General features: G+C 46.8%; 1 protein-coding gene across 1 annotated transcript; it reads left to right on the top strand.

Annotated features, from left to right (window-relative positions):
- Nucleotides 1-1753: 1753 nt before the first annotated feature.
- On the top strand, nt 1754-6301 carry prr35 (proline rich 35). The gene is made up of 4 exons (XM_079576966.1): nt 1754-1849; nt 2377-2432; nt 3770-5249; nt 5330-6301. The coding sequence occupies exons 3-4, from the start codon at nt 3883-3885 to the stop codon at nt 6126-6128; spliced, it is 2166 nt and encodes a 721-aa protein (XP_079433092.1). The 5' UTR covers nt 1754-1849; nt 2377-2432; nt 3770-3882; the 3' UTR covers nt 6129-6301.
- Nucleotides 6302-13851: the final 7550 nt, after the last annotated feature.

The following is a 13851-nucleotide window of genomic DNA, read 5'->3' on the forward strand; positions in this document are numbered from 1 at the left end:
AAAGGGCCATCGGATTCATGAAATGTCAGATGCTGCAGTTAGAACTTTTCTAGCTGCCATTTTGCTCTTTTGCTTGAATACACTTTATCCATTATCTGCACACAAGTTACAAGTTATTTTGCTTTAAACAGCAAAAGAACACATTTCCCCAACTTTACGGATGGAGATATTTTGCTGAATGCTTGTTCATGGGATGTGGAATATTTGGTCTTTTTTTCTTTTTCTCTAGTTTTTATAGTTTTCTTGTAAAATCCTGACAGCTTTATAGGGTAGAACTTGTTACACCATGTTGCTATAGATCTATGAAGAAGTCAGTCCTCACTTAGCACCTAACATTTGTGGGGAGACTGTCTCCCTAGAGTCCCAGAAGTCTCTTAGCCCCTTAGAAAAACTGACATTGTCTCCCATGTGGCTGTAAGATGTGGAGAGTCCTCGTCCACTTCCTTCTCGCTGCAGTAGTGGCTCCTGTCGTTGCTGCTGATTTACCAGACATCCTCTTTCCCCTCCTGTCACATTTGGTACAGATGGTTAGGCTCTATGGAGTGGCCTGTCAGTCTCCATTTGGCCGCCTCGGTGTGACAGCGGGCCTGATGGCTCGTGAAGGGCCCCCGACTTTCTCGGCACACGGACACTGACATTTCTCAAAGGGACTGGCATGCATGTGCGCTTCCCACCCAGCCAGAGGAGGCAGACCTGGGGTTGACCCACAGCCTGCCACAGGCACAGGGAGCACGGCTTGAAGGGATGGACGAATTAGGATGGAAATTGAGCCTACATTTGGTATAAATAGTTAGAAGAAGCAGAAATTAGATCACAAGATCTCTTCCCAATTTGTGATGTAAAAATATCACCGCATTTGTTGAAATGTGTCTCTTTAATTGTTTTAAGGCATTTTGGATTTGTTTTGGAAAAGAAAAACAAAACTTTTAGCATAACTTTTTTGTGGCGGTGGGGGAGCACTTTCATAATAATAATGATCAGTGCCCAAAAGTTTGGCTGATTTTTTTTTTCTCAAAGTCTGATTTGCATGCATTAGTCTTTTCCAGACACTCAAAGTCGCTTCCTAGTTATGTGCATTACTTAAAGTCACTCCATACGTGGTAGTGGCAAACCTAGCCACTGCTGCCTGGGGTAGACTGACTGTAGAGAGGCTGCCAATCTATGCTACCGGCCCCTCCGATCACTCACATTTCATTTTCGACCTTGTTCCAGATTTTATGTGTCATTTGTTTTGTTAAGATTTATTATTGCAAGTTGTATGAAAGTATTATCATACAGTGCATTTCAGTAGTACATTAAAAAAACATGTCACTGTTTGATGTAGATTAAGGTAAGAATAAAGAAAATCAAGCAGATATATTATTTTAGATTAAAGATTTGTCAATTATTATAGTTGTATAATAATTGACAAATCTTTAGTCAATAATAAACAACTGCTAAGTGTTCATTTCTTTAAACAAATCAAAACAACCAACACTGTCAAAATGTCAGATGGAGGGCTGGGGGCATTGTAGCTCCATAAGTAACTGGTCCGACTTAGACCAGCGAACACAGACTATTGTCCCACACAGCGCTCTTCAGGAAGTCAGAAATAACCTGGACTATCGCAGCAGTGGCTCCAGTGCACCCTCACTGAAGGTGGAGAGCACATTTGCCTGATTCCAGGGGGAGCAGAGAGGAGCGGGGGAGCGGGGGGGAGCTGCTGTATGTAGTGCCTGCGGGCAGTGCTCCCAGTCAGTATATATCCAGCGCGCACTGAGCTGCGCTCCCATTTGAGCGGGACAGAGTCAGCGTGGCCTCAGCGCGCGGAGCCACAGCAGGACAGCCACACAGGACCCCTGTGACTTAGGTATGATACATTTATCTACTTATCTCAGGCAGGTGTTACTTTAACAAAGAACGCGTCGGGTCTGGCGCTTATTTATGAAAGGTTAGAAATGTATTTAATAGAACAAAGTGATAATAAAAAATACTATAAGCTTTGTCTTTCACTGACTTTTAGCTTTTTGGAAAATAGAATTGAATTTAAAGCTTTACTAAATATTAAACAAATATTCTATGTACAATTTGCAATGGATTGCATTTGTTTAAGTTAACTTTTAAACTTAGCTTTTAAATTATTGTATTATGTTTTGTGCTTTAAGTTTTTCAACTTTATTTCTCTATTTTATCAGAATCAGAAGTAATTTATTGATCCCAAAAGGGAAATTTTCATTGTTACATACAAAACATCTCGACCAAAAAGGAAGGCTTTATAGACAATTACATTAAAGCAAACAATTGTAAATAAAGGGATTCATCTTTTTTATAACAGATGATAGTTGCATGATATTAATGTTAAAATGCTGATTATACTCATTGTTTTTTCTATTCCAGAATTTACTGCATAAGACGCCTTTTAAAGACGACAACTGGCATCAACATTGGCTGAGGTAAAACTTAATCTTATTTTTTTTATTTATTCATCTTAATATAATGTCACTGCATTATCTTATCATTAGACTTTTATAACCCAATGCCATAAAGAACAGTAAATGTCAGCATATCCAGTGGCCAGTTGACTGGAAGTGGTGCGGTCTTGTTAACTTGTCAAAGCTTTTAGGCCTAGCGCCTCTGTAATAGTGACAGTAGATGTTCAAGTGGTTATTGGCTTGTTTGATCATCACTCCTAAAAGCTCAAAACAAGACCGCAGGGTTCGGATATGGGGCAGCGAGGGGGGGCCGAGCGCTCAGGCCTCTGAGAGGTGCACAGATAGCAGTGGCCTTGAGTGGGAAAAATCTACTGTAAAAATGATTTTTATTGATTGACTCGTAGTTGCAGCTGTTAGGCCCCATTATGAGCTTAAAGCCGGGGTCAGAGCCCCGGGGCGGTCAAGTGAGCCAATCAAATGGTTGGCCACTAACGGGGCAATTCTGAGGGTCCAATTGGGAGCGCGAATGGGAAACGCCTGCCATCCGATGTTAGAGTCACCAAGCCTTTCATCGTCAGCTTTCATGTGGCGGCTTCACCAGGAGCTTGTGTTGTCCCGCAACAAGACGAGCCACCAGTCACTGAGCCACCCAAATTATCTCAATTTAAAAATAGTCTATGATAGTAATACAAACATTACATGCACTTCTATCTTTAAAAGACCTAAGGAGAAAATACATAAAATAGCAGCCTCAATCTAGAATGATTTTAATTAAAAAACTCACTCCGGGTGCAGCCAATGGCCAGGCTCCGAGAAAGAATTCATCAAAAACTTTTACTGTTTTAGTAGTTAAATTAATTCAAAATAATTTAAGAAATAAATTTTCCAAACATTGAAAAATGTAATTATAAAATGAATTAAAATCTAGTGTATTTACAGATTTAAACAAATCTCAATACTGAAAATCTTAATTTCAAAAAGGGCGTTCACACAACCAGTCCGATGGTGGAGATCGGTTGAACTTATGCACAGTGTCCTGACCCAGATCCCCGTCCTGGCACTAATGACGCCCTTTAGGCATTACAGCGTCCTCTCATTAGCAAAATACAGGCATTAAACCCCCAACTCGGACGCTTCGTTGATAAAACTCGCTCTTCCGTCTGGTACCAGAGCATCCCGCTCGAAACGCTGGTGCGAGTCAGTTTGCTTCTGTCCCGCCGAGCTCAGCTGTTTCAATAAGCATCATTTATTTAGCAGCTGGTGAATCTCTAAAACATTACCTAAATAATTTGCTTATTCACTGTCTTAGTTTTCAGAATTCTTTGGTGTTCATTTCTTTGTTTTTGTCTGTTTTACAGGTTGAGAACATCAGGGAAAAAATGCCATTTTCACTCACCAACTAAGCAATCATCAGAAATACAATTAACCAAGTTGCATACCAAGCTAAAAAAAACAACACACACACACAAAGATGTCTAAGGAGGACACGTGCAAGGTCTCATCTGCCACTAAACACAAGGAGCGAAAGCCCAAGAAGCCTCACTATATCCCACGTCCTTGGGGCAAACCGTACAACTACAAATGCTTCCAGTGCCCCTTCACCTGCATGGAGAAGTCTCACCTGTACAATCACATGAAGTACAGTCTGTGTAAGAACTCGCTGTCGCTGCTCATCGAGTCTGACTGGCCCTATAAGAAAGGCAACATCCTGCACCCCGACCAGCTCCGCTCTTTTCAACACGGTCTCCACAACAGCACAAAGGATGAACTAGAGGTGTCGAGGCCTGATGGGAGACAGAAGCAAAGGGCGACGCAGGACGAGGACAGCGAGGACAAAGACGCCCCGGAACCAGAAGAGGAAGAGGAGGGCGTCCGGGGCAATGGAGGGGAGATAACAGGTGTAACCAAAGAAAGCAGCAACAAAGGAGAAGCTGCCACAGAAAGTAGGAAAACCAAACAGCCTGAGTCAGATTTGCTCATGGCTGACATGCTCTCTTTAGAAGACCAGCTGTTACGGGCGCGCTCAATAGAGGTGGAAGCCCAGCTGAAGCACTACAAACTCCCCAAGACCTGCCTAACCACCCCTGGACTCTTCTCAGAGCAGTGGAGGCTGTTAGCGTCCAGCCACACCAAAGCAAAAGCCGAGCCCAGAGTGAGCAGTTCAATCCCGTGTTACCCCCCTCCGCCTAATCTGGTGGATTACCAGGACCCCACTGGGCTCAATCTGTCGGTGCTCGGGGTTGGATATCCCATCAGCCCCAGCCTTTTCTCCTACATGAATTCAGTCATCCCCACGGCGGCTACCAGTGTCGCAGCCCAGAATCAGATCGCCCAACTCCCCTTTCTGGCGTCGGCTGCTCAACTGATGCACCCAGCATCAAGCGCACACAGCCCGTCCGAGAGAGCCTTAATTTCACCTCGCCTCTACTACCCCTTCCTTTGTGAGCACACGTTTGGCCAGAGCGAGCCCAGCAAAGCCCTAAAAACATCAACAAATAACCTCGAAGGAAATGTACTATCCAGCTTTCAGCCAAAAGTAAACCTTTGGAAAGTCCCGGCTGTGCGACCTGGGTCGGCTGCCATCCAGACCACAGGCTGGGTGTCGCCTCAAAGAGACACCCCGGAACAAACCTTCAGAGCGCAAGCAGACAAACAGCAGTTTACAGCCAAGGAGCCGAAGGCCATGTGGGGCTTGAAGAGGACAGCGGCTCCTCTGGGAAGCCTGGAAGCACCTGCGGAAAAGAAGCCGAGTATGGGGTTCACGTTTGACCTTCTGAAGAACATCCAGACAGCGTCAAGCCTTAATCTGGTGGCGGATAAACTTCTCTTACAAAGCAGGTAAGGCATCATTTCGATCAAATATGTAATATGAAAAGCACTGTTGTATTCATAGTTTGTCATTCTTTTGTGTCCTTAAGTTTACACGATCCTCCGCTTCAAACCCAGCCTCTTGAGTCATGGTACAAAGAAGCCGTCAGCAGTCCAAACAGTGATACCTCCACTCACTCCACTGCCATTGGGCCCAACACCCAAGACTCTTCCCGTTCAGCGAGCGGGGAATCATCCGAGTCCGTGGCAGCCCTCCTCACTGACCTCTCCAAGGCCTTGCGGGACTACCAGGAGGCCGAGCGCAAAATTTCCCACATGGAGGCGGAAGACCTACCTGCCCAGCGCCACCTCTGGGAGCACCTCAGCAAAATCCGCAGCGAGCTCTCCCACATCCACCAAGCCCTGGAGCAGACGTCGCGCCCCAGTGACGGGCCCCTGGATTTGTCCGTCAAGAGGGAGCAGATGGAGTCGCAGAGGGAAGACTTTAAAGACAGCAACGCTACGGAGACAGAGGACGAGGAGGATGAAGAAATGGAAAAGACAAAGGACGAGGCCGACGATGAGAGCGAGAGAAAGGCATTGAACGCTTCACTGGAGAGTCGGAAGCAGTCTCTGGACATGCTGATAAAGATGAGTCAAACAGGAGCCGCGGTTGTTAATGCAGACATTCTCACTGCCGGGGCTCTGGCTCTCAGACCCAGTCCAAACGAGGCACTGTGGCCTGGCAGAACCACCAAATGTGAGGCGGACTCCAGCGTGTTACTCTGTCCGGACGGGCGCTCCGTGGTGTTCACTGACATCTCTGCGAAAACTCAGAAGAGATCCCCGTCCATACAGTGCTTTGAGGCCCAGTGTCCGCCAAGCCCCTTGACGGCTACAGACAACTGAACATGCCTCTGGTCTTTATTTGTTTAATTTGCTGTTACAGACAAAAAATGCACCTTAATAAAGAATGACACTTAATTTCATGAAAATGTTTTGTTGTGGTTTGAAGTTTGAATGAGAATGAATTCAAAAATATTAGAAAATGCGTGAGACAACTGCACTACTTATTGATGATTGTAAAATTGTAAACAACTGGTTATTGTCTTAAAAAACAAACAGGTAATAATAACGCTGAGACAATCTTGTATATATAATGTAATACTATGAATATATGAACAATAATGCGGTGATATTGTCATTTGTACAATATTTGTTGTGGTGTTTTGAATAAATGAGTCAAACACAACGGGGTTTCTCTCATAAATAAAATGCTTTTCCCATTGCTTCCTCAAAAAGTCATTCGCTCCAAAATAAATGCGAACGCTTCAGTGAGTTTTCAAAATAATCTGTGGTGGCAGACAGAACTTTAAATGCTGTACTGACCCTGACACATTGGAGACTTTGCAAAAGGTGAAGCGGCTCCTTAAAGGGTCACCTGCACTCGCCAAGACATGGACTCGCCTTGCAAAGGTCAAGGCCCAGGGCTTAATTGCAGTAGCGCCTCGCGGACCCAAAGGATGGACAGGTTAAAATAAGAAAATAAAATGTGGATTTAGAACACTCAATCGAGACACAGTAAAGGCAAATTATCTTATTCCAAATATATTGCAGTAAAAAGTATGCGGTTATTGCTGCAAAGTGTTGAGTGTCTACAGCATTCACCATAGATGATAGCGCCCTCCAGTGGATATTGTGTAAACTGCAAATCACAGTAATAGCCTATTGGTTCACCCACAGGCCGTTGATCATCGCTATTGCAATGTTTGCACCAGACGAAAATACTGCCAATGTTGCCCCCTCGAAATCACCAGGGAGAATCAGTTGGCTTTTCAAAGTTTATTTCGAGCTCAAATAGTACAGAAAAGAAAAGGGTAAACATAGGTCCCACGTCCCAGATGTGACAAGGCTTAGGCCACGGCCCGACTACTGCGCCACAGCTTCTGTCCTGAGGCTGTGGGCCTAGCTCTTTTAAACTAGCATAAACCGGTCACGTGATTGACGTGCTTCCGGTTTCAATTAATAAAAGACAGTGTTTAATTTTAGCGAAAAGATTAATAAATACTGTTATTTACAGTGAACCATTTACCAACAATAAGAAAGCGCTTAAATACTTTGTCGAAAATGGGCGAGCAACACCCTCCCCCACTAAAAATAATGTTAACCCAACATTCCCTTAATCCTACTGGGGGGTCTTACTTGACTTAAACCATAAATTGTAGTAAATAAACAATTTGAACCACAACAATACTTCACAAAAGAGTCCAGGCTAAATGAATAGTGTCCGTTATCCAAGAGTCCTTTGGCACGGCGGTACGCGCAGGTTTAAAGGTCCATTTCCGTATTTGGGTAGATAGTCCGTTGAAGCATTGGTGGGCCCCAGAATCTTCAGAATTGACTCAAGGAAAATACCTTCTACCCAAGATTTTGTAGCAGCATAGCAAACCAACTAAACAAATGGCATGTACTACTGAAACAATAATTAAAGTACATTTACTACTATTGCACATATCTCTATTGCACACAAGCCACATACTTTAAAGTGCAAAGTGCAAAGTGCAACTCAATTAGCAGGTACATAAAGTGCATGTTACTACTGCATTACGACTGGGAATTAAAAAGGATATAGGTTGGCCGAGGTGCTGAAGAAGCCGTCTCGGACCCTCGCTGGTTTGGACACACCGACAGGACAGGTCTGCACTTCCAGGACCGTGGGCTCACCAAGCTGGTCGTAGGTGTACAAGCGCCTGGGCCGTCTGGTTCTGACAGGTCTTGCAGATCCCTCCGAGGAGTCTGAGGAGGATGCCTCTCGCTCAGATGAATCCGCTTCCTGCACTGGCTCTGGCTCCGGCTCAGGGTCAACCTCTGGGATCAGGATCACCACTTCAGCTCTCTCCTCAGCAGGTGCAGCTCCCTGTTCCGGCTGTCTTGGAGTGGGGACTCTAGGTTGGAACTCTCTGGCAGTTGGATTGAGCGGCTGAAGAGCGGGTTGGGGTGGCAGGACGAGATGGTAGTCTTCCTCACTAGAGCTCTCTGTACCTGCAGGCTGGATGTTGCACTTAACACTTGTCCCTCTTCCTGGCGACGTTCTGGTTCTCCTGCTTCTCCTTTTAGGGTTGGGGACGACAGGCGCTGGTTCAACCAGGTAAGGACAAGGTAAGAGCAAGTTTCTGTGCAGCACCCGTCTTCTCCCTACAGCATTCAGAGGCTCAACCACATAGACAGGGCTTCCAGGGCCTTTGCTCTCCCTCACCACATGGACAGTGTCCTCCCAGTGACTGCGGAGCTTCCCCGGACCACCTCGAGGCGTGAGATTTCTCACCAATACATGGTCACCCGGGTTCAGCGTAGAGCTCCAGGCGCGCTGATTGTAATAATCTTGGCCCTTTTTTGCAGACTTCCTCATGTTAGTCAGGGCAATGGCATAGGCTTCCTGCATTGCCTCTCTCCACTTCTCCGCATAGCCAGCAGGGGTCTGTTTCTCTGCGTCACCGAGCTTCTTGGGAAACAAGAGGTCAACTGGGAGGGTTGGTTCACGTCCAAAAAGCAAGAAGAAAGGGGAGTACCCTGTCGCCTCGTGGATGGTGGAGTTGTAGGCATGAACTACTTTGTTGAGGTGCTCCTTCCATCTGGCCTTTTGTGTCTCCTCCAGTGTCCGCAGCATACTCAACAGAGTCCTGTTAAAACGTTCGGCAGGGTTAGCTTGGGGGTGGTAAGGTGTAGTGCGAGAGTGTTGAATACCACCATATTCCTGGAGCTTCCGAAACAGCTGGTTCTCAAACTCTCTTCCTTGGTCGTGGTGGATCCTGGATGGAAACCCAAAGCGTGGGATAAATTCGTCAAACAGCTTTCTGGCAGCAGTTTTCCCAGCCTTGTCTTTGGTTGCGTAGGCCTGAGCGTATTTAGTGAAATGGTCCACTAAAACCAGGATATACTCTTCCCCTCCGTTGCTTTTCTCCAGATGTAAAAAGTCTATTGAGACCATCTCGAATGGTGCAGAAGTTTCAATGCTTTGAAGTGGTGTCCTTGTGACTCTGTTGGGCCTTTTGTTTTTGATGCAGCTGCAGACACGTGTAACGTAGTGCTCCATCTCCTGCCTCATTTTTGGCCAAAAGAAGCGCTCTCGGGCCAGGGCCACCATCCGGTCAGCACCCAAGTGTCCCATCTCCTCATGGAGGTACTTGTACACCAGGGGCTTCAAGGGCTCTGGCACCACCAGTTGCAGCCTGTTGTTAGTCTTCCTCCACAGGAGTCCATCTTCACCCAGCTGCAGCTTTGTCCATTCTCTCAGGAGAACCCGGACTTGCTCACTCTCTGCAGCTTTGTCTCTGTACTTCAGGTAAGTGTTTTCTCTTTTCAGGTTAGAGACCCTCTGGATGGCTGGATCTGCATTCTGCTGGGCCTGGATGTCTTGGATGGAGAAGGGCTGAAGGGGTGGTACAGCACTGCCATCTGGTGGTAGGACATCCACATTACAGGTGACAGCAGAAATCCAGTTGATCTCACCTGTTTGGCTGCTTTTGACTGCTTTACAGATGCTGTCCATGACCTCCGGCTCACACTCTTCCGTGCACTCCTGCATGATGGTTCTGATGGGCTTAGGTCTGCGAGAGAGAAAGTCAGCATCTGTGTTAGCTGTTCCAGGTCTGTACTTGAGTGTAAATCTATAGTCTGCCAGCTCTGCAACCCAGCGGTGACCCGTGGCGTTGAGTTTTGCCGACTTGGTAACGTAAGTGAGTGGGTTATTGTCACTGTAGACTGTGAAGTGTGGCGCGTGGAACAGGTAGTCACGGAAACGCTCTGTGATGGCCCATTTCAGTGCGAGGAATTCCAGTTTTCCTGAGTGCAGCTTGTAGTTCTTCTCTGCAGGCGTCAGGGTTCGGGATCCGTAGCCAATCACTCTCAGTGCGCCATCTTGTCGCTGGTACAGCACAGCACCGAGCCCTTGCTCTGAGGCGTCAACATGGAGAATGAAAGGCTGCTCGAGGTCTGGATATGCCATAACAGGTGGATTTGTAAGTTGGTTCACAAGCGTCTCTAAAACTGCTCTGTGTATTTCTGTCCACTGAACCGGAGAGGAGGGTGGGAGCTGAGCACCTGAATGTTTTGTCCCCTTTTTGTGGCAGTGTTTTGGCTCACCTTTGGGCTTTGCCAGCAGCTCATACAGTGGCTTTGCAGTCCTGGAGAAGTCCTGGATGTAAGCTCTGTAGTAGCTCAAGAATCCCAGGAGCTTCCTCACCTCTCTCACTGTAGCTGGGGTCTGGTACGTGAGCGCCTTTACTGCCTCCACCTCTCTTGGGTTCATCCTGTATCCTTCTGCAGAGATCACACGACCAACATACGTTACTTGTGGCTTAAACAACTCACATTTTTCGGCTCTCAGCTTCATCCCACAGGCTCTCTGTCGCCGCAGGACTTGTCTGACGTTTTCCACATGTTGGTCAAATGTGCGGCTGAAAACAAGGACATCATCCAGATAGGGCACACAGACTTCATCCCTCAGATCTCCCAGGCATCCCTCCATGTGGCGTTGAAAAGCAGCCGGGGCATTTGAGAGGCCAAAAGGGATCCTGGTCCACTCATAGAGTCCCCATGGTGTAATAAAGGCTGTGTATGGTCTGCTCTTCTCGCTCATGAAGCCTTGGTGGTATGCTTTGCCCTGGTCCAGGACGGTGAACCAGGAGTTTCCACCCAAGTTTTCCAGGATTTCTTGGATCCTGGGGATGGGATGACGGTCTGGCCAGGTCTTCTCATTCAGCAGCCTGTAATCAATGCATAACCGGAGAGTGCCGTCCTTTTTCCTGACACAGACTACCGGTGAAGAGTAAGAGGAATAGGACTTTTGAACCCAACCTCTACTCAACAAATCCTGAATGTGAGCCTTGACTTCCTGATACAGGTGTCTGGGTATGGCATTGTATGTTCTCTGGACAGGGACAGAGTCTTTCAAATTAATGTCCATTTGCAAACCAGTGACACAACCAGCATCCCACTCGTCTCTGGCAAACACGTCACCCTCCTCCACCAGCATCTGACGAACTCTGTGCTGCTGCTCTGCCGAGAGGTGACTCAGATCTACAGGCGGGACCCAGGGCTCCCTCTGTGGTGCTTGACTGGGCTGCTCCGGTGAGGATGTGGCACTGCCCTCTGGTGACTTGGGCTCTAGTGGATAAACAGCATCAACACTGTGTAACCAGCCAAGCGTTGTGCGGCCACAAAGAGTAATATCACAGTCTGTTGTGTTTTCAACAGTTACCTTAATCCTCGTATTCTCTTTATGTTGAATGAGCTGCTCTCTTACTTTGAGTCCTGTGGGCCACGGTGTCTCCGGGTTAGGCTCCAACACGACGTGAGTTCCACAGAGCAAACCTTGCTGTAGGTAGTTGCATTGCACTTGGATGGCGTTCCTCTTTGGGACAGTAACTGGCATTCTTCCCAGACGAGCAATGTGGGGGTTGTTTTCAGGTGACGGCTTCTGTAAAACAGTTAGAACAGCCCTCGCAGTTTCCTGACCCACATCAAGTGCTGAACAAAATCTCCTTACCATGTGACCAGAAGGAAAACAGCTTCCAAGACCCTCATTTGCCAAAGCCAGCTCCTCAATTACATTAAATCCAATAATAGGACGTTCCAGATCTGTAGAGGCGACTAAGATAGGAACAACTACTGGTTCATCACTCATCCCAGCAACAGCATCTTGTGACAGTGCAAACTTCACTTCAATCCAGCCCTGATATGGAATCTTTGTCCCATTTGCTGCGGACAGATCCAGCCCTCCTTCTTCCAGTAACTCTTCCACAGGCCTCACAGTAACATGGGGTAAGTGTCTCTGCTTCCACTCATCTCCAATAATGGACACTTGTGAGCCAGTGTCCCACAGCACTTTGGTGTCAACATTGTTCATTGTGGCTCGAACAAGGCACCTCCTCCCCACCAGCTTAGCAGTTTGATGTTGTTTACCAGTGAGAGGCGCTGTGGTGCAGAATATGTCTGTGTTCTTACCAAGATGTACGCTGGTTTCGATCTTGTTGGTGGAGGCTGTGGTGTTCCTAGGCGCTCTGCGGCAACCAACGGCCCAGTGGTCTATGCTCCCACACTTGTAGCAGTGGTCGCATTTCCCCCCTGGATTGGTCCGCTGGCACTGGTGACACTGCCGGTTGGGGCGTGTCCTTGGCGGTGGTCTGTTGTAGCTGTGGCTGGCTTGTCCCCATGGTGGTGGTTGTCCGGGTGGCTGGTGCAGGCTTGACAGCTGAGTGGTGAGATTCTGAATGGCTTCACAGATTGCTTTGTTCCCCTGGTCTACTTTCTCCATCAATGTGTCACGTTTTTCAAACTTTTGCTTTTTATAACTGGTAGAGTTACTGTCATAACTGCTGCTCTCTGAATCAGTGAAATGTGGATCATTACTCACCGCTAACACCTTGGCTCTGGATTTGCTTGACAGCTTGCCCTTCCTCTCCATCTCCAGGTTGTAGGCGGCGGTCATTTTCTCCAGCAGAACTTCATCAGTTATTCTTGGATTTTGCAAATATGGCTTTAAGTCAATACGGATGGTGTCATCTTGAAGTCCGGTAAGTATGGTTTGCAAAAACTGATTTTGGATGAGCTCTGGGCTGTACTTCAAGCCAGTGTCTGCTCTTTCTGAAGCAAAGAGTATCTGTTGCCTCAAGTCCATAGCTCGAACTAGAAACTGGACTGGAGTCTCTCCGTGATCTTGTGCATCACGAGTTAAGGAGTGGTACAGCTCATTAGCATCTTTTTCAACAAAATGAGTCCGCAATATTTGTTTCAGAGCTTTCAATGACAAATCATCTCTACTTTCCAGATAACTTCGCAGTTTTGTTCCTGGAATAATAGCTTGAAGGACTGCGTCAATAATTTCGCATTCATCATATCCTTTCTTTAATGCTTTTGTAATTTGTCTTTCTAAACTTGAATATCCCAGCTTATCCGTTTGATTATGTTCACCAATTTGTCCATTAATTTTCAAGTCTTTTCTATACATTGGGTGAACAACAGTTTGAGTTCTTTCAGTGAAATTATTAACGGCAGTAAGCGTGGTGGCAGAGGTGCGTGGTCTTACCACAGGTTCCGTGTTGCTGGGCGCAGTACCAGCTGTGTCCGCCAGAGGGCGGCGTGGCGACGTGGGACCAGACGTAGACAGCGTTTTTCTCAGTTCATCAATGCTGTCATTTATTTCCAATAACAATGACATTCCTCCATCTTCAAGCGACGTGACATCCTCACACTCCAAATGCTGCAGAATTAGCCTTCTCAATTTGCGAGGTGAGTTTTTTTCTTCATCTTCAACATTGATTTCAAGTGTAGTGCATATTTTAAGAAGTTCCGAAGCAGGCAAGGCAATTAGCTTTCCCTCGATTTCTTCCAGCATATTTTCCCATTCAGACACTTGTTCGTTAAAGTCTGGCATGATTGGAAAGTCTTTTACCTTGGCTTTGATCGTGACTTGCGGTGGGTTGTGTCGTCTTCCTTGACCTCGCTTCCGTTAGCATTAGCTCCGTGATAGCTTCGTGTTGGCGTCTCTCGTAGCGTATTCCACTCACGAATATAGTCCACACACGCGCTCCGGTAGCCACAATCCACGGTTGCGATCCAGGTCATCCACAAA

This window comes from Gobius niger (genome assembly GCF_951799975.1).
Source record: "Gobius niger genome assembly, chromosome: 19".
NCBI classification, from domain to species: Eukaryota; Metazoa; Chordata; class Actinopteri; order Gobiiformes; family Gobiidae; genus Gobius; species Gobius niger.

Coding starts and splice junctions, on each gene's coding strand:
- prr35 (XM_079576966.1), top strand. CDS start 3,883: ATGTCTAAGGAGGACACGTGCAAGGTCTCATCTGCCACTAAACACAAG. Junction 5,250..5,329: donor AAACTTCTCTTACAAAGCAG/GTAAGGCATCAT, acceptor TGTGTCCTTAAG/TTTACACGATCCTCCGCTTC.